The sequence below is a fragment of the Mesoplodon bidens genome (genome assembly GCF_964165515.1).
Source record: "Mesoplodon bidens genome assembly, chromosome: 5".
In the NCBI taxonomy this organism is placed as follows: Eukaryota; Metazoa; Chordata; class Mammalia; order Artiodactyla; family Ziphiidae; genus Mesoplodon; species Mesoplodon bidens.
In genome coordinates, this window is record NC_138161.1 from 69,209,010 (window position 1) to 69,228,570 (window position 19,561).

A 19,561-nucleotide genomic window follows, 5' to 3' on the forward strand; every position below is an offset into this window, starting at 1 on the left:
TGCCCCTATCTGGGAAGATCCCACATGCCGCGGAGCGGCTGGGCCTGTGGGCCATGGCCACTGAGCCTGAGCGTCCAGAGCCTGTGCTCCGTGACAGGAGGGGCCACAGCAGTGAGAGGCCCGCATACCGCAAAAAAAAAAAAAAAAAAGCTTGAGGGTGATTCTAATGGGAGCGAGACTGAGAATCACTGGGATCCATAAAACAACCTTTTCATTGTACAAAGGAAGAAACAGTCACAGAGAAGGGAACAGGCGTTTCCTCAAGATCACGCAAACTGTACTTGGCAGAGCTGGGGCTAGAACCTAGACTTCCCCTCATGCACTCCCCACTCTTCCCCTCATGCACCTGCCTCCCAGCTGGAGGCTGTGTCTTACTTCACACACTGAGTGAACGTGAGCCAATGCCTCAAAACACAGGTGCAGGGTCAGGGGACACCTGGGCATAGTCCAGGGTCACCTGGGCATCCACGTTTGTGCTGCTCAGTGGCAGGACCCAGAGTCCAATGCATTGGCATCATAAGAATGAGCTCAGGCTGGGATGAGCCAGGGGTCACATCCCAGGTCCCCATTATTCCTAGGCAGGTCTATCTCAAATGAGCCAGGAGAGGTAACAGTTCACATGCTGATGCATGTCCCAAAGCCCCCACTTCTCATAACCTAGGCTCCTCTCTTCCCTTTTTACTTCTGACTCAGTCATTGTATCCTCTACAATTTTCAACAACAACAAAAGTTAAATCTCTACTGGTAAGACTCCAAGGAGGGGAAAAACAATATGGGAGTTGTGGAATCAGGATTTGCTGTCCATTGCTAAGTAAACAGAATATCAGATTCTGGAGCCAGAAGGAAGTTCCCTCCAATACCCAGAGAGCCCACTGCCAACCTCAGGGGATTCGCTGGGCCCCTTCTGCCTCCTTTCGCCAACTTCCACCCTCTCTGGCCAGGCCTGGCTGCTCCACAGCAGTGGGCCTGCTGCAGAGGGTCTAGGAGAGCACTGAGAGTGAGGGTGAGGAAGTATTTGGAGGTTAGAAAGCAGAAGAGGTTTGGGGTTAAGGAGGTGCTGGATGACAAAGAGGGTGGGGGAGCCCATGCGATGACATGAGTCTGCAAAGGGATTTTCCTTTGGCCAAAGGGGCCAAGGCTGCCCAGGGCTAAAGGGGTACACAAAGGAGTCAAGGGGCTGCCCATTTTGGTGTCTTCAGGATAGAATCTTTCTTTTCTCTTGAAACTTCAGGGAAAGTCACCTGTCAGGTGAGTTCTTTATTTTCAGTGAGTTCAACAGACCAAAGAGAAAAGAGTTTATACAGAGAGCTTATAAAGAAGAAGGTGGGGCTTCCCTGGTGGCGCAGTGGTTGAGAGTCTGCCTGCCGATGCAGGGGACGTGGGTTCGAGCCCTGGTCCGGGAAGATCCCACATGCTGCAGAGCAACTAAGCCCGTGCGCTACAACTACTGAGCCTGCACTCTACAGCCCGTGAGCCACAACTACTGAGCCCACGTGCCACAACTACTGAAGCCTGTGTGCGTACAGCCCATGCTCCGCAACAAGAGAAGCCACCACAATGAGAAGCCTGTGCACTGCAGTGAAGAGTAGCCCCCGCTCATGACCTCCGATAAAGGAGGTGATGCGTGGGGTTTCAGTGAGTGACAGCTTTGCTGGACCCCAGTAAACATACCCCAGCCCACCTGGGAATCCAGAACACTCATCTGTTTCTCAAGACTATGTTTCCATTTTATTCTCTCAAGGACAATTTGTGTGAATTATACAATGTACGGGTGCTCATATTTTCATTTGGGATCAATGGTTTGATTTAGGTGTGTTTCGCCAGCAAATACATCAAACTAGACATCATAGGACTGAATACAATACATGTGCAAAAGTAGTCTCAGCATCCTGTGGTTTTGAGGTTTTGCTTACTGGCTGACATTTGGGTCAAATTTGCTGCTAGCAGATTCAGCCAATCAGAACTCAGTAAAGCCCACTCCTGAGTGTATTTCCCTCAGTTCTCAGAAATGGGCATCAAACTCTAGAAGCACTGATATGGCACTTTATAAGCAACATAGATTAAATAGTTTTAAAAAAACTAGCCATGACGAGTGATTAATAATAATAATACATACATACATACATACATATATACGATTCTATCCATCAAAAACAAATGTCTGCCAGTAGAGAGAATGGATGAGAGCAGGTAATTTGAATTGATTTACACAAGATAAAAACAGAAGATTCTGGAGGAATGCAATTTTTTTTTTTTTTTCTTTTTTTCTTTTTGCGGTATGCGGGCCTCTCACTGTTGCGGCCTCTCCCATTGCGGAGCACAGGCTCCGGATGCGCAGGCCCAGCGGCTATGGCTCACGGGCCCAGCTGCTCCGCGGCATATGGGATCCTCCCAGACCGGGGCACGAACCCGCATCCCCTGCATCGGCAGGCGGACTTTCAACCACTGCGCCACCAGGGAGGCCCTGGAGGAATGCAATTTGCCTCATGCTACTTCTTTCATCTAGGGCCTAACCAGTTCTAGAACAGTTGTTCCCAGTCTTGACAACAAATTAGAATCTCCTGGGGATCTTTTAAAAAGCTTAAGCAAACAAAACAAAAACCCCTCCTATTTCTGGGCCTGCTGGACTGGAGTAAGCCCAGGCACGAGAGTCTTTGAAACACTCCTCAGGTGATTGCAATGAACAGCGTTAGAACTGCTGTTCTAGGGCCACTTTTGTCAGGGTTCTCAAGCCAAGAGATGAAGTGCCTCGTCTTTCCAATCCATGACAGGATAAGAAAAGAGTGAAGAAAAACACAGAGTGGATGCTGGCCCCAGCCCCTCACTCAGGATCCCTTGCCCTCAGCCTCTCCTGCTCTCAATTCTCGCAGAGAAGAAAGAGGAGACCAGATTCTCCATGGACACGCCTGCCCTGCCCTGCCCCAGTCCTGGCCGCCTGAGGGGACTGGCGAGACTCCCCTGGCACCAGCGCCTGAGCTCTTTTCTTGTCCACATTTGCTGCTTTTGGCCAAAGACCACTCCAGAGCTTCCAGAGCAGAGAATGTTCTTAAGAAAATTAAAGCTCCAAGCAGAGGAGAGTGAAAGTGTGTCTCTGACTATAGGAGTGGGTGGCAGCTTAGAGGTCCTTTCATAAAAGCAGCCAATAGACCAATAATATATCATCATGTCTTTTTTACTGCAGTGTCTCAAGCAGCCATTACAAAAGGCAACAGGTTCATTTCATGGGCTCCAAAGCAGGACAGAGATGGATGGTGGAATGTGCAAGCAGGCGGATTCCAGCACCGCGTAGCAAGAGTTTCACAATGGGAGCTGTCCAGGGTGGAGCTTGGGAGCAAGTGACCATTACTTAAGATGGTAGTGGAACAGGGCAAAGACCCCCTGCCAGGGAGGGAGGTTGGGATAAGCTGGCAATAAGGGGCCCCTCCCTCCAGGACAGCATGAAAGGCGTGCTGGAAGGAGGAAGGGGGCAGTTCTTCATGCATAAAACACCTGCTTTGTAGAGCCAGTCAGCCATTCACTCACTCTGCTCGTCCTCCTATGAGCACCAGTCTCTCTGGCCAGGCCGGGGTCCTGGTCGTGCCCCATGGGGCTGAGGTTTGCCTGAGTGAAAGGTGGGTGCTGGAGACAAGCCCCTGGATTCTGGACAGAGGAGGGCTTACCCACCCTCAGCTTCCTGCCAGCTTTGGAAGGAATGAGGAAAGAAGCAGGAAATGTCTCTCATGGGACACAGTAAAACCCCGTGACAAACTGCCTCACAACAGCATAAATTCTGATATAGTGTGATGGGCAGTTGGCTCCCAGACTCCTGGAGCGCACAGCTTGCTGGCAGCATGGGCTTACTCTGGTCATTTTATAACTTTGCAGTAATGAGACTGCACGTTTTAGATCCACCTATAGCTTTATGGCAGGGTTTCCACTGTACATATCAAGGTCTCTTTTCCCAAACTCAGGAAACCAAAAGTATCAGAAGCCGAACTGACCTCTGTCTACCTTGCTGTTCCACCTGGCTCTCGTTCCACTGCAGACCCCTTCACGTCATGTCTGGCCTAGAGCCACAGCAGCTCACGCTGGCCAACCATCTGCCCCGAGACAATGCTGCTCGCCACTGTCTGATAGATCTTTGTAAGACACCTATTCACACTGCCCATCACACCACTCCCCCCTTCAAAGACCACTTCAGTGCCCCCAGTCACAGGATTCAAGTCAAAATGCTCCCTTGGCATTCTCAGCTGGCCTCAATCCACTTTCCAGTCCCATTCCCCACTCCTCTCCTGCACCAGCCTGCTCTCAGGCCAAGCAATCAATCAACTGCAGGATCAGTCATGTGTAGAAGGCCACTTTGTGCCTGGGGCTGGGCATGGCCCCCTGGTGGAGTATAAAAAACACTGGGACACTGGACTTGCCTTCAAGGATTTACAACCTCTTAAAGAACATGGTACGTGTGAAAAGCTTAATAATGACACAGCAGTTAAAGAAGAACATAAGAGGGAAATGCCATGATTCATTGCCAAGCAGCGCTGTCTGTATTCAGCGTCACAAATTCTGAGACTCCAGAGAGCCCAGGAGACTGGAGGGCCCCTAAATGCATTTGCGGAGATAAAAAAGGAATAAGGACACTAGCTACCAATGATGACTCGCTGGACTAGGCACTTCGTGAGCATTATTCCCAATCCTTACAACTCCTCTGCCAAAAGTAAATACCATCTGCTTCATCACATTCCCCCTATCTTACCCAGGAGAAAGCCAAAGCTCAAAAGGTTAAGTAAGTAACTTGCTCAAGATCATGTAGCTGGCAGATGATGAAGCTGAGATGGAGTCCCAGGTATATCCAATTCCACCATGCATGTCTCTCCCATTATACCCCATTCTCTCCCCACATGTCAGATTCAGGCCAAGGGCTCTCTCCCCAACCAGACATCTAGAGCCCTGAGGGAAATGAGAGTGTTCCAGACCTACTTCATCTTGCCTCCCTCTTCTCACACCGACAGCCCCGTGAAGTGCTCTGAGCATGGCGGGGCTTCGCAAATGTTTGGTGCTTTGCTGATGGAGCCCTGTGCTGGGGCTGAGGGAAGCTTGGGTATCTGCCCACTGCACTCGCCTCCCCCTCCAAACTCCCTGCTGTCACACCATGACCTTCTAGCCTCCTCCCTGGCCCTCCAGGCCTCTGCTCAGATCCCAGCACACTCCACCGGGGCTGGAAAACAACCCTTGGCAACCTGGATGCCATTTGTCTCCCAAATCTTGAGGACAGATGGGCACAGCCAGGAGGTCCCTGTGTTGCAAAGGCCACAGAAGCCCACATGGCTGTGGCTATGCCAGCTAAAGGCAATTTTTGAATTATCTCCAAAATGAACGGGTGCAGCTCAGGGTAGCCTCACATGCTTAGGAGTCTGAGATACATTTGCATTTGGCTTTGGAATAGGCTTTTGTTTCCCCCTTAAACGTCAATGTCATTATTGCCAAATTTGTGAATCCACCTGAAGCTAAGGTATGGAAACTGATTGCAGAAGCTGTTGGGAAGCCAAAGTCCTATCTCCCCATGTTTCCTCACCTCCAACCCACCCATGCCAGGCCTTTCTGCCTCTTCTAAGTGGGGAAGTTAGGAACAAACGTGGGGCTGACTCAAAGTATCATCTCCTATCTGCCCTCACATCTGCATAGCAAGTGCTGTGGTTTCAAAGATAAAGACCACTCTCTGAACTGAAGGGACTGAGAGTAAATCAAGTGGTCTAGAGATGGCCACCAGGCCCTAACTGTGGGCTTGACAACAGGGATAACGACAGCCACCACCGTTTGCTCAACACATATATCCCCCAGGTGAGTGATAAGTGGTTTCGGCAGATTATCCCACTTATCCTTCACAAAAACCCTGCAGAGATTTTATGAGGAGGAAACCAAGGTTCAGAGAGGTTAAATGACTTGTCCAAAGGCACACAACTGGAGATTGCACCAGGATGCCACACCAGGACGGCCTGACTCCGAAGCTCCACCTCTTAAGCCCCAGCTCCCAGCGCGATCGGCAGGGATCTGCGTCTGGAGGTGCACCCGCCCGGCCGCCCGGCCGCCTTCCCGCAGCGCCCGCTTACCCCTGGCTGCGGTAGGCGGCGCACCTCTCCAGCGGCACCCGCAGCACGCCGTCGCTCAAGCCCACGAAGAGCGCGCGGGCGCTGTGCAGGATGCGCAGGCTGCGCAGCGGCTCCTGGCGCCCGGGGGGCAGCACGTGCAGCTCCTCCAGGTAGCAGCCGCGGAGGCTGCGGCTCGTCGTGGACAGCGCCTTCAGGATGGTGCCGGACTCTGGAGGGGCCAGATCAGGGTGGCCTTAAAGGCCCCGGAACCTCGCGGCCCAGCCCCTGCCGTTCAACCTCCTCCCACCCCGAGCGCCGGCGGGGCGGGGCGGCCTCACCCGTGCCGATGTAGAGCACGTGGTAGAGCGTATCCTTGGCCTGCACAAGGTCCACCACGAGGTGTGAGAAGCGCACGCTGTCCTGGGTGACACAGGGCTCGGGTGTCACCGGCTGCACGGCCTCGCTCATCAGGAACAGGCGCTGTGCATCCTGCAGGCTTCGCTCCGTCAGGTTCTCGTTGGGGCCCACCTCGGGCAGGGTGCCGCACTGCGGCAGGGAACCGGGTCACGCATGCCCAGCCGCCGGCCTGCCGCGATCCCGTATCCCTCCTTCCTCGCAACCCAGACTCTGATTCTCCAATCCCTTCTCCCCGCCCCCCAAAATCCCCCGCTAAGTGCCCTGCACCCTCTTCCAGGAAGATGCCTCATCTTTGGGAACTGAGGGAAAATGAGGCTGGGAAGACAGAGGATGAGGGACCTACCAGGGATGGAGAAGAGGACAAGCAAGATGAAAGGGGGGCTGGATTATCTAGAAACTGATCATATGACTGTGGATAACAAGTGTCCTGTTATTTCATGCTGTCGCTGTAGGTGCCCCTCCCCCATGTTGGGCCAAGCCCTGCCTTCCTTCTCCCGTGTCCCTATCAGCTCAAGGTTCTTACGCCTTCTAAACCAAAGCTGGAAGGCAACTACCATTTATTGAGCACCTACTACATTCTACAGACCACCTCAGGTGCATATCAACCCTCCAACGTATCTATGAGGTCGATGGTATTATCCCCATGTGCCAGATAAGGGTAAAGAGGCTCAAGGAGGTTGAGTGACTTGCCCAAGGTGACACAGAGAGGGCTAGATCTGGGTCAGGATTGTACTACTGAAAAGCCTGAGGTCTTTCCCTGCTCCATTCTGCCTCCTGGTCAGGAAGTTGGATGGATATGCAAATCAACCATCTGCAGTTTTCTCTGTCCCATGGCTACTTCCCCTTCTCCACACTGGGGATGCTCACACCACCCATGGCTGGGCTCTGACCACTCCTGGCACTCAGAGATCCTCCAGGCATTAGTACCCATACTGGGTAGACTGCAAGCAAACTCCAGCTAAAAATCCCTGAATTCTGGCCAGATAGCTTGTGACTGCTCTCCTGGTTCCCTACACTGAGTAGAGCTGAGGTGCCCCCTCCCTGCCTCTCTGGAGGTGAGGGATCACATTTAGAGATGGCTCAGAGCAGGCTCCCTTGCTCTGCATCCCACCCACTCTCCCCTTCTTGCTCCACAGTCTTGAGGTTACCACCCTCTTAGGGAACCTTCGCAGACCCCACAGATGGGCATAGATCGGCAGGGACACATTTGGTGGTTGCACTAAGTAGTTGGGAATCAGCTTGCGGCTGGTAGTCTGGGGGAGGGTGGTATGTGAGGAGAGGGAAAGGGGAGGAGAAGCTGTACCTGGAAATTGGGGATGGGGTTGGCGATGGGGAGCCAGGCAGCCCTGGGGTTCTCCTGGTAGCGAAACGGGCCATTGAAAGCCTGAGAGATGGCACTGAGGTTGAAGGCGCAGACAGCAGAGGCGGCAATGCTGTTTCTGAAAGGCAAGAGATGGAGGCGTGCTGCCTTCCCCGGAGGCCTCGGCACCTTCCCCTTAAATCCCATGGCCAGCTGTCAAATCACAGCATGGCACAGCTCCAAGGCTTCCTAGGCACCTGTGATGACTCTGGTGCCTTCCGCACCACAGGGGTATCACAGAAGGAGGAAACATGGTTTTCACACCGTGGAAAGCCTCCGGGAAAGAAAGACCCACTGATGAGAAGCACCGGTGGATCCTTCTGTGCTACCTCCTCATCCCCTTCGTTTATTCAGTGGGAGGGTCAAATAAAGTCAATGGTTTTCAAACATTTTAGTCCCTGGCCCACTGTAAGAAATATATTTGATATTACAGCTCAGTAGGACACACACATACATGCACATATACACATTTGCAATGAATTTTCATGAAGCAATATGTACCCTTACTAAATACATTATACTCTGATATTTTTATTCCAATCGATTCTGCTTTATTTATTTTATTTAAAAAAAAAAAGAAAAACCAACAACAACTTTGTTGCCAAACCAGTAATCTATGCTGCAGCCCACCACCCGCAGCCAGATGACCTCTCAGATCCCTTTCAGTCATGGATTCAGACGTTTCTATGAGTCTGATGTGGGCAGTTCGGAGAGAGGATACCACTAGACCAAGTGTTTCCAGGGCTGTTCTCTGCACTCAGTCCCTCTCCCAAATGTGTGCATTTCGCTCCCCTCCGCCTGGTCGCAGTCCCCACTGTCTCCTCCAGGATGCTGCACTGTCCCTGCAGCCCATCCGGTCTCCTCTGATCCATTATCCACACAGCAGCCAGAGTGAGTGTTACAAAATGCACATCTGAGCTAGTCCCTGTCCTCCTTCAAACCCTCCAATAACGTCTCCTTACTCTTAGGATAAAGATCAAAACCCTTAAAGGCCCTTCTGGGCATAATCCTCCCACGCCCATCCCTCGGCTGACTCTCCCGTCTTTCGCCTCCTCACCCTCCAGGTTCCTGCCACACGGGTCACCCCTCAGTTCCTCAAACATTTTTTCCCACCCCGAGCTTTGTACATGTTGTTCCCTCGGGCTGCAATGCTCCTCTCCCCTATCTAAAGGATGATTCCCAGTCATCCTGTAGATGTCACTTTCTACAGGAAGCCTTCCCTGATCATCGACCCTCCACCCTGATCACAGCTTCTCTGCACACTGCCCTTTCCCTCTGTAGAATCTATTACAGTTAAAACTGGCCATTCTCGAGAATGTAAGGTCCTTATGGGCAGAGTCAGGTCTGCTCTTGCTCACTGGTGTGTCCCCCATCCCCCTGACCTCCACCATGACAAGAATCTGGGGCATGGTGAAGGTGCACAATACATAAACAATTTGCAGTCTACACTAATGCTGCTATTTTCCCTTGATGCCTCTGCAGTGACTCCTGCCCTTTGCTCACGGCTGTCCCCACCTTCTGCTGCTGATAGCGGGCTGGTCACTAAGTCCCCGCTGTCAGCTCATGGCCTGTGTGGGCTGTGCTGCATGTCTGTCCCCTGGCTTGGATGGCTTCTCTGCTCCAGCTTCCCTGCTATACTCTCCTCCCTGTCCATCCCCTTAGACTTTCCTTCCTGTAGCTAACCTGGCCCTCATCCAATGCCTGCTATCTGGGGCCCTAGGTAAGCAAACTCCACTCTATGCTTCATATGTTTCTGTCCTTACAAAGAACCCAGCACAGCATGCTGTACAACAAATGTGTTTCTTGGTCTGTGCCGCCCATTCAGCATTCTCTATAAAAAAAATCACCTGAATGGGTCAGCCTTTACACAGAAGAGGCTGTGGAAGGAGGGTCTCATGATCTCCATGGGGGTTACCCTTCCTCACACCTAGGAAACAAAAAGGGTTCTAATCCCCAGCCTGGGTTTTCCAGGGCAGTCGGGATTGCCAGAAGACTCTGATAGTTAGATTTAGCAGGATCATGGAGTCCTGAGGTTGGGAGGGTAAAGAGTCCCCTCTGAGCCTCCCCGAGGGGCAGCTGCTGGACCCTCCTGAGGCTGCCATCCCCTCATTGAAGGCAGCCTATTTCACTTTCATCACCAGCAAGTTGTTCCTTCCTGGAGCCACAATCCAGCTCCTTTTACTTTCTTCATATCTGGCCTAGGCCTGCCCGTCACAGCAACCCAGAACAAGGGCTCACCTCTCAGGAGGCAGCGAGTCACAAAATCCTCAGAGGACCCAGTGCAGAAGGCACAGCAATCCCCATTTTACAGAAAGAGAAACAAGGGCTCAGAGAGGGACTTGCCCAAAGCCATCAGGCTTCGAAGCAGTTCAGAGCGCATTCCTGACATCCAGGGGAGGGTGGGGGAGGGCAGGGACTCACACATTGGTGGTGAAGACCCCGTAGATGAGGTCCTGCTCCGGCAGGTGGAAGGCACTCTGCAGCTCGTTGTAGTAGAAGGGGACCTCACCCGGGCGGGAGCAGTTGAGCCGGGCCTTCATGAACGTGGTCCAAGTGTCCTCCAGCAGGAACCGGCCCCCCATGTCATTCTTGCACACGCGGGCCACCCGAGAGTACACGGTGCGTCCACAGTCATGCTCCACCGCGTTCTCCCGCAGCAAGAAGTATGCGAACAGCCCGATATCATAGGCTGCTACAAAGTTTGGCTCTGGGGGCAGAAGAGGAACAAGGGGTGGGTCAGGCCAGGAGGGAGGAAGGGGGCAGAGTTGGGAGTACTCGACTACTTCCATTGCCTCAGATGGGCATCCTGACAACCCCCCACCAGCTTGGTGACCTGGGGGCCCTAACCCTGTTCCCACCTCCAACGCAAAGTGCAGTTACAATAATAGTTAACACGGATGACTGAGCACTCACTCTGTACCAGACACTGTTATAAGTACTTTATATGGATTAACCCGTTTGATCCTCTTAACAAGCTATGAGGTATATACTATGATCATCCCCATATTACAGATGAGACCATTGTGGCACAGAGAGGTCAAGTACTTGCTCAAGGCCACACAGCTCGTTAGTGGAGAAGCAGGGATTCAACTCCAAGGGGCAAGAAACTCAAATCACCCTCCTCCAATCTCTTCTTTCCCATAACCTTTCCTCCTCATCAATTCCTAACTCTTTCTTTCCCTTCGTAGCCTGCCCTCTACCTGCTCTGGGTCCTCAGGACATCTGCGGTTTCATCCACAGTCCCTCTCCAACATGCTGTGGTCCTTGGGTGACCATCTGCCCTACTCTGGTTGGGCAGGAAGGAAACTGATGGGGGTCAGGGTGGGCTGGCTGGCTTAGGACCAGGGGAGCCCCCCGGGGCTGGATCTCCTTACCATTGAGCCACTTGGAGTTATACTGGGCGGTACGAAGCGGTGGCCTGCTGCCCAGGCTGCGGTAGATGGCAGGGTCCCGACCTGAGAAGTCGATGACCGTGGCTGCGTAGAGCTCCCCCTGGGAGGAGATGACGGCTGTGGAGTTGTGGCGCGGGTCGTAGGGGCAGCGGGCCACACCGTTGATCTTCTCCACGGTCCGGCTGAGGTTCCCCACCTGGGGATAATGGGGAGATGGGGCGCTTTTCCCCAAGACCCTGGGGCTGCCTGTTCTTTCCACCCCAGAGTTTTGTTTCCTGCTGGGTCCCTGGTCTCTCTAGGCCTCTGCTTCCCTCCCCCTCCTCCTCAATGCCCACCCCACAGTCCCTCTGAGGGAGCAGCCGTCATGGAGGGGAAGGTGTGCCAAGAGTCAGGGCCCTCCAAGGTGAGGTTGAATTTTGATAAACAACGAATAATTTTTTAGTGTAAGGATTCCCCCAATCTTGCCTGGGACATACTGATACTAACATACTGTCTGTTTTTTACCTGAAATTCAAATCTAACTGGGCATCCTTTTCGTTTTGGTCTTTGTGTTGAACTGACAGCCCCATCCCAAGGCTGTGTGCCTGAGTGAGAGAACCTCTTGGTGTCCCCCTCTGTCTGCCTGATGCTGCACAGCCCTCACCTGTCTGCTGGAGCACACTGGGGAAAAGGCATTGGTCCCACACATGAACACTTTCCGGCCAGTGACAATCAGGACTCGCACGTAGTTCTGACACTCCTCCTGAAGCAAGAAAGGGGAAGCAATAGAGGGACAAGCTCTCCAGCTGCAGAGCTGGGTGTCTTTCCCTCACTCCACTGCACCGCAAATATTCGAAAGCACTCTGCTCTAGATCCACCGCACTCTGAAGCTGAGGTTGCACCTGTGGATGTCTCCCCTCCCCACCACCTCCCTCCCAGGCCGGCTCCCTGCCTCACCGCCCACTCAGATGCTCAGGCTGCATCCTCACCTGCACCAGGAGCCCCTGGTTCCTCCAGGCTGGGCCTCTCATGCAGGTGGCCTCGTGCCCACACGGTGCCCCTCCATCCCTACAACCACAAGCCTCCCGCCGGCTCTAAGCCAGGCCCCTGGCTGCCAAGGCCACGTACCTCGGTCTTCCCTTTGCTTTGGCAGGAGCGACGCGTGTCCTCGTTGGAGGCCCACTCTGTGGCCTGTGGGAGGAGCACACAGACATCACACGGCTGTGCCACTCACAGCCAGAGCAGGCAGCAGCCGTGGCTGGAGACGACAGAGAGCTGGGAAAGGGCCAGCCACGACCTGCAGGGTAAGGTTCCTCTCACAGTATCCACGTGGACCCGGCAGGGCTGCCAGACTCCTTACCCCTAGACACCCCCTCAGCCCAAAACCCTCCACACCTGCTCGGGTCGGGGAAGCCTGGAGTAAAAACCGCCTTATCCCACATCGTCCCCACGCGGCTCCAGCCTGGGACCTCCCCAGCCCTTCCTTCCCCAGGTTAGCCAAGGAACTTTGAGTGGCCAAGGACCTTCATTCCCACCCCAGGCCCTGAGTGGGAGATCGGAATTGTGCCTCCAGTATGTGCCAGATGTCCCTCGAGGGAGGAAAGTCTAGATCGGCCAATCTTAGATACGGGAGATCGATTTCACCTGCCCACTACAACCCTGCAAAGTTCTGCATGACTTGCCGCTGGTATGTGGTAGAGCAGAGATTGGAACCCACGTCCCTGGTTCAAAGGCTACGTGTTTTTCTCCTCTTCATCCCACTGTCTCAAGGACCTAGGACTTCCCCTTTCTTACTTGCTACCCTCGCCCCACCTTTGTACAGGCTGCTTCCTTGTTTCCCTGTAGTATCACTCATGCTCTATCGTGGGGTCATGTTTTGGGGACACATCTTCCACTCAGGGACTCAGAGGACATTGCATGTTCTCCAGTGCCCAGGGCTTTAGGAGAGGGCTGTCCCCACCCAGAAAACCCCGTTCCCCTTCATCTGTTCTGCATATACTCTCTGAGAGCCCTCCCAGTCACTGAAGAGCAGCTGGAGGGAGGAGTGATACCCTTCATGTCCAGGCAGTGTCAGCCCTGGAGTGTGGCTCATTATATACTTCTGGGTCACATGTATAAACATGAACTGCCTACCTGTCCTGGGAGAGGGAGCCCTGAGCAAGCAGCTCCTCTATCCAAATGGGCGAACAAAAAAAAACAAAAAAAAAAACAAAAAGAAAGAAAGAAAAACAATCCACCTGCTTTTAATTTCTAACAAAGCTCCTTCTAGGCGTGCAGTCACTGGCTGCCGAGGTCCAGGACCCAGGATATGGGAGGTGCTGGGAGCCAGAGCGGCTGGGCTGTTCTCTGCAGTCCAGGCTGCAGCTCACCCACAGCCCCAGGGCGCCTGCCTGGTGGGGCAGTGGGAAGGCTGACTTCTGCAGATCCTGGATTCGGGAGCTGGGTGGTGAGTTTGGTCATGCCTCCATCAGACCAATGACCAGGCTGGGCTCATCCTGCCATGCCAGGCCTGGAGCTCAGGTCTCTGCTCCCAGACCTTGGAGAAGGGCAAATGACCCCTGGGATCTGGCCACAGAGCCATGAGCTTCTGGCCAGGAACAATGGAGCCACTGTCATACTCAGTACCACATCAGCTCCAAGACTGAGCCTGATGCGAGAAGAAAGAGGGACACGAACAAGCAAACTCAGGGCCTCTGGGGGCAGAAAAGGGTAATGACCCACATATACTGCAGATGTCCAGGCCTAAAGCTCTGGACAGTGGGTGGCTGCAGGGGGACTGTGTGGACAAAAGGGCCTTGCTGGGGCCTTGGGGTCCCTGAGCACCGGGGCACTTTAAAGGGGTCAGCCTTATTTCTAAGGGGTGGGAATCCCATTGTGAGGGTTGGGGGCTCATGGGGGACAGCTGTGTACAATCAAAAGGTGTTAGACAGAGTCACATGGAGCTGAGCACCAGGACAGGCACTTGACACACCCCTCTCTTCATTTTACAGGTGAGGAAAATGAAGCTCAGAGAAGTTGAGCAATTTTCCCAAGGTCACAAAGCTAGTAAGCAACAAACCCAAGATGCAAACCCAGACAGCTGACACTAGAGCTAAGCTCTCTCTGTTACATCCTGCAGCCTCTCACAGTGAGTAGATTTCTCAAATCAAAAGTTAGAACATATGGCCTGAAAAGAATATGTATATTTATAATGATAACAGCACAGAACAGGCTTGAGTCATTTTATTTATTTTTGTTTTAAAAATTATTTTTATCAAAATAATGATGAGCAGAGTTGAAAAAGTTAAATAGTATGAAAAAGTAATTTAAGAAGCCCCCAGCAACCGACTCTTCTCACACCCCAACTCCATTTCCCAAGGAAACTACTTTAGACTCCTTTAGCTATTTTTCTGTATGTGTTTTTTTTAAATCCAATTTCTCAAAAACATGTGTCATGGGCTTCCCTGGTGGCGCAGTGGTTGAGAGTCCGCCTGCCGATGCAGGGGACATAGGTTTGTGCCCCGGTCCGGGAAGATCCCACATGCCGCAGAGAGGCTGGGCCCGTGAGCCATGGCCGCTGAGCCTGCGTGTCCAGAGCCTGTGCTCTGCAACGGGAGAGGCCGCAACAGTGAGAGGCCCGCGTACCGCAAAAAAAAAAAAAAAAAAAAAAAAAGTGTCAATCTCAGACTTCATCTTCTGACTTCCTGTTACGGAGGTGAAGATTTTTTTCCACTTACCCATCCCCATTCTCCCCCACCCCAAAGCACACATACATTTCCCCTCTCCCTGTCCTCCCATTATAATTATGTAATATTAATTATTTAATATTTTAATATAATCATTTAATACTTTAAAATCAACACCGGTATTTACTTTATTGTGAATGTGTGAAAATTGTTCACTGCTACCAGCTAGAACCCCAGATTTCACTGAATGTAAGACACCATCTATCATAATAGGAACCATGAAGAAAGAAAACATACTGCCGAACTCCTTTATTACTTAAATTTTTAAAGTAAGCTTATTGGAAGTGCTCTTATTTAGATATATATTTAATCATATATTAATCTTGTGCACACAAAAAAGAAAAATGTAAGCAAAATTAATTAAATATTCTTAAACTTTCTCTGAATTCAGAGTTCATCACTTCTGAATCACTTTTCTATTGTCATCAGTGCTCATTTTCTGTTGTTTTGTTTGTTTGCTTATTTTAGACTATCATTTTTTGAACCACCCAGGAAGCCAGTGATGCAGCAATTCTTCAAGAGTATTCCCTCTGGTTTCCAGAATTTTCTTCCAAGTCATTGCCCCCATTCTGCAGGTTGGATGCTGGCACCTTCTTGATCTTACCAGCAGGTGTCCACAGAAGGTTTTCTGACAAACCAGGACTCCTAGTCCCTCCTCATATGATCCTAAAATGGTTTGTGGGCTGAGATATCAATGGGTGGCTGTTGCTGGGTGGGAACACCAGGAATAATGACCAAGTTCACACCTTCACAGGTAGAGACATCTCCATCAGGACTGTGGTCTGGCCAATGGTGACTGTAAGATGCCTTCGACAGAAAGACATGGCCTGACTTCAGACTCAGTAAAATGTGAAAACATATGCCTCTGAGAATCAATGAAATATGCCTATTCTGATGAGGTATCCTTTCTTGACCAACTTTTTGTTTTTCCTGGACTGAATAATTGTCTTGATTTTCTTCATTGGCTTGTTTTACAACATACCTATCACTGATTTTTCCCTAATGCCCAACAGTCCCTCTCATATCATCTGCTAACTGTATACACAAATGGTTCAGATAACCTATTAATTCCCATTCTCTTCCTCCTGCCAGCCTCCTGCCAGTATGACCTGGTTGCTCTTGAGGTCTCCTGTTTGGCTGTTAACCTGGGACTTACCTCCACTCCTCTCCTGTTTGCTGAATCCTGTGTTTCCCCTTTCTTGAATTACTTGCTTATTTTGGTAGAACACATCTCCAGTATCTTCCTATGAAAAGGAACATGGTAGATCAATTTTTTAAAATTCTTGCATGTCTGATTCATTCTATCTTCATACTTGATTGATCATTTTGGTATAGAATTCTAAGTTGAAAATAATTTTCACTCAGAATTGTAAAGGCATTTATTCCTCCATTGTCTTCTAGATTCCAGTGTTGCTACTGAGAAGTCTGGTGTAATTCTTATTCCCAATCTTTTGTAGTGATCGTTTTCTTTTTCTTTCTCTCTTTAGGAAAAAAAGCTAGAAGCTTTTAGAATCACCTTTGATAACAGTATCCTGAAATTCACACTGATGTGCCTTAGTGCAGGGTCTCTTTTGGGAACTCAGTCAGCCCTTTCAATGTGAAGACTCATCCTCTATTTTGGCAAATTTTCTTATGTTATTTCATCCATAATTTCTTCCTCATTTTTTTCTCTGTTCTCTTTTTTGTAACTCTTATTAATCCAATCCACTGTTGGCCCTTGTGTATTGATCCTCTAGTTTTCTGTTATTTCTCTCCTGTTTTTCATTTCTTTTTTTTGCCGTTGTTCTAATTTCTGAGAGATATTTCTTCAACTTTATCTTCTAATCCTTCCATTCAATATTTATTTCCCCAATCACTTTTTAAATCTTCATTTTTAATTTAATGTTTTATAAACAAAATATATTCTTATATCTCAGAAGATTCTAATTAGTTTTTAAAATTAATTTACAAAGTGTTTTCTTGTATGTCTTGCATTGTCCCTGTTTCTTACAGCTTCCTTCATTCTGTTTGCTTGTTTGTTTTGATCTTTCTCTTTCACTGTAGAGGCTTTCCTCAAATGTCTGGTGATTTTGGGCTATTTATATTTAAAAATAAATCACTAACCATTTCCCACTGAAAGGAGCCAAGGTTTCTTGGAGAAACGACTAATTCTAGGTCTGGGGCAGGAAATGTACAAGGTGAGCCTAGAATATCTCCTCACACCAAATAGTAAGGAAGCAAAGACCACTAGGGTCATAGTGTCACAGGCCCAGGAGCCAATTTGAAGAGGCCCCTTACTGGAGAAAGATGGGATAGTCGTGAGAGATAACTGCAATGGGTTGCAACACCCACGATGTTTAAAGCCATGAGTCTGTAATAATAATAATAATAATAATAATAATAAAATAAAATTAAATGATCATCATTGACAGATACATCCAAGCCAGTTCATTATTTGAAAACTGGTGAATAAAGACAGAGTATCAAATATTTATCCTGCCTTTTCTATATGACTGTATCATTGGGTAATCAAATAGGAGATGAGGAGAAGTTTCTCCTTGTAGAAGTAGTCCGGCTAATATACTGTAACACCTAAAGAATTAATGGATGTGGGAAACAATCATCAATGGCTGCTAACATTAAAAAAAAAAAAACAGAGAAAATCAGATACTATGTACCACCTAAAAAAGTACACAATAACACCTCTGAAGTAATCTTGTCAGAATCTAAACTAAATAAAGTTTTTAAATCTAACAATCAGTTCACAGATGATACAGGGAACAGAGGAATACATTAAATTGTACCATTTGGATTACAATCAGCAAAGTCAGGATTGTGGGAAACACTATAGGACAAATGACCAGTTTTCTTCAATAAATAAATTGCACAAAGAGAGAAAAAGAAATATTGTTCTAGCCCCGTACCCCATCAGTGCGATTTCACCTTTCATGGAGTCTCCAAATTTGGAGGCTCACCAGTTGGGTCTTTAATGAAAGGGTCTTAAAGCAGGAGGCATAACCCTCCCAGACTTCAGACAATACTACAAAGCTACAGTAATCAAAACAATGTGGTATTGGCACAAAAACAGACAGATGGATAAGTGGAACAGAATAGAGAGGCCAGAAAAAAACCCACACCATAAGGTCAACTAATCTTTGACAAAGGAGGCAAGAATATAAAATGGGAAAAAAGTCTCTTCAGCAAGTCGTGCTGGGGAAGTTGGACAGCTGCATGCAAATCAATGAAGTTAGAAGACACCCTTACACCATGCACAAAAATAAACTCAAAACAGCTTAAAGACTTAAACATAAGATATGACACCATAAAATTCCTAGAAGAGAGCATAGGCAAAACATTCTCTGACATAAACTGTACCAATGTTTTCTTAGGTCAGTCTCCAAAGGCAATAGAAGTAAAAACAAAAATAAACAAATGGGACCTACTCTAACTTACAAGCTCTTGCACAGCAAAGGAAACCACAAACAAAATGAAAAGACAACCTACGGGGCTTCCCTGGTGGCGCAGTGGTTGAGAATCTGCCTGCCAATGCAGGGGACACGGGTTCGAGCCCTGGTCTGGGAAGATCCCACATGCCGCGGAGCAAGTAGGCCCGTGAGCCACAACTACTGAGCCTGCGCGTCTGGAGCCTGTGCTCCGCAACAAGAGAGGCCGCGATGGTGAGAGGCCCGCGCACCGTGATGAAGAGTGGCCCCCGCTTGCCACAACTAGAGAAAGCCCTCACACAGAAACGAAGACCCAACACAGCCCTAAATAAATAAATAAATAAATAAATTTAAAAGACAACCTACGGACTGGGAGAAAATATTTGCAAATGATGTGACCAACGAGGGCTTAATTTCCAAAATATACAAACAGCTCATGCAACTCAACAACAAAAAAACCCCAAACAACCCAATCAAAAAATGGGCAGAAGACCTAAATAGACATTTCTCCAAAGAAGACATACAGATGGCCAATAGGCACATCAAAAGATGCTCAGTATTGCTAATTATTAGAGAAATGCAAATCAAAACTACAACAAGGTACCAGCTCACACCTGTCAGAATGGCCATCATTAAAAAGTTTATAAATAACAAACGCTGGAGAGGGTGTGGAGAATAGGGAATACTCTTACACTGTTGGTGGGAATGTAAACTGGTGCAACAGCTATGGAAAATGTATGGAGGTTCCTCAGAAAACTAAAACTAGAGTTGCCATATGATCCAGCAATTCCACTCCTGGGTGTATACCCAGACAAAAGTATAATTCAAGAAGATACATGCACCCCTATGTTCACAGCAGCACTATTTACAATAGCCAAGACATGGAAACAACCTAAATGTCCAACAACAGACGAATGAATAAAGAAGATGTGGCATATGTAGACGATGGAACGTTACTCAGCCATCAAAAAGAATGAAATAATGCCATTTGCAGCAACATGGATGAACCTAGAGATTAGCATAATGAGCAAAGTAAGTCAGAAAGAGAAAGACAAATACCATATGATATCACTTATATGTGGAATCTAAAATACGGCACAAATGAACATATCTACAATACAGAACGACTCACAGACATAAGAGAATAGAGTTGTGGTTGCCAAGGGGGAGGGGGGGGAGGGGAGGGAAGGAATGGGAGTTT

The 19,561-nt window shown here is 49.3% G+C and overlaps 1 protein-coding gene across 1 annotated transcript in view; it reads right to left on the minus strand.

Moving 5' to 3' along the window:
* The window catches only part of SEMA5B (semaphorin 5B), a 121,504-nt gene that overhangs the window by 6,458 nt on the left and 95,485 nt on the right, over positions 1-19,561 (minus strand). The window contains exons 5-11 of the mRNA XM_081234866.1: positions 12,342-12,404; positions 11,878-11,976; positions 11,217-11,430; positions 10,264-10,549; positions 7,786-7,921; positions 6,404-6,611; positions 6,087-6,294 (exon numbers count right to left, since the gene is read on the minus strand). Of these exons, the coding sequence (XP_081090992.1) occupies positions 6,087-6,294; positions 6,404-6,611; positions 7,786-7,921; positions 10,264-10,549; positions 11,217-11,430; positions 11,878-11,976; positions 12,342-12,404 (1,214 nt within the window). The remainder of the gene's footprint in view (positions 1-6,086; positions 6,295-6,403; positions 6,612-7,785; positions 7,922-10,263; positions 10,550-11,216; positions 11,431-11,877; positions 11,977-12,341; positions 12,405-19,561) is intronic.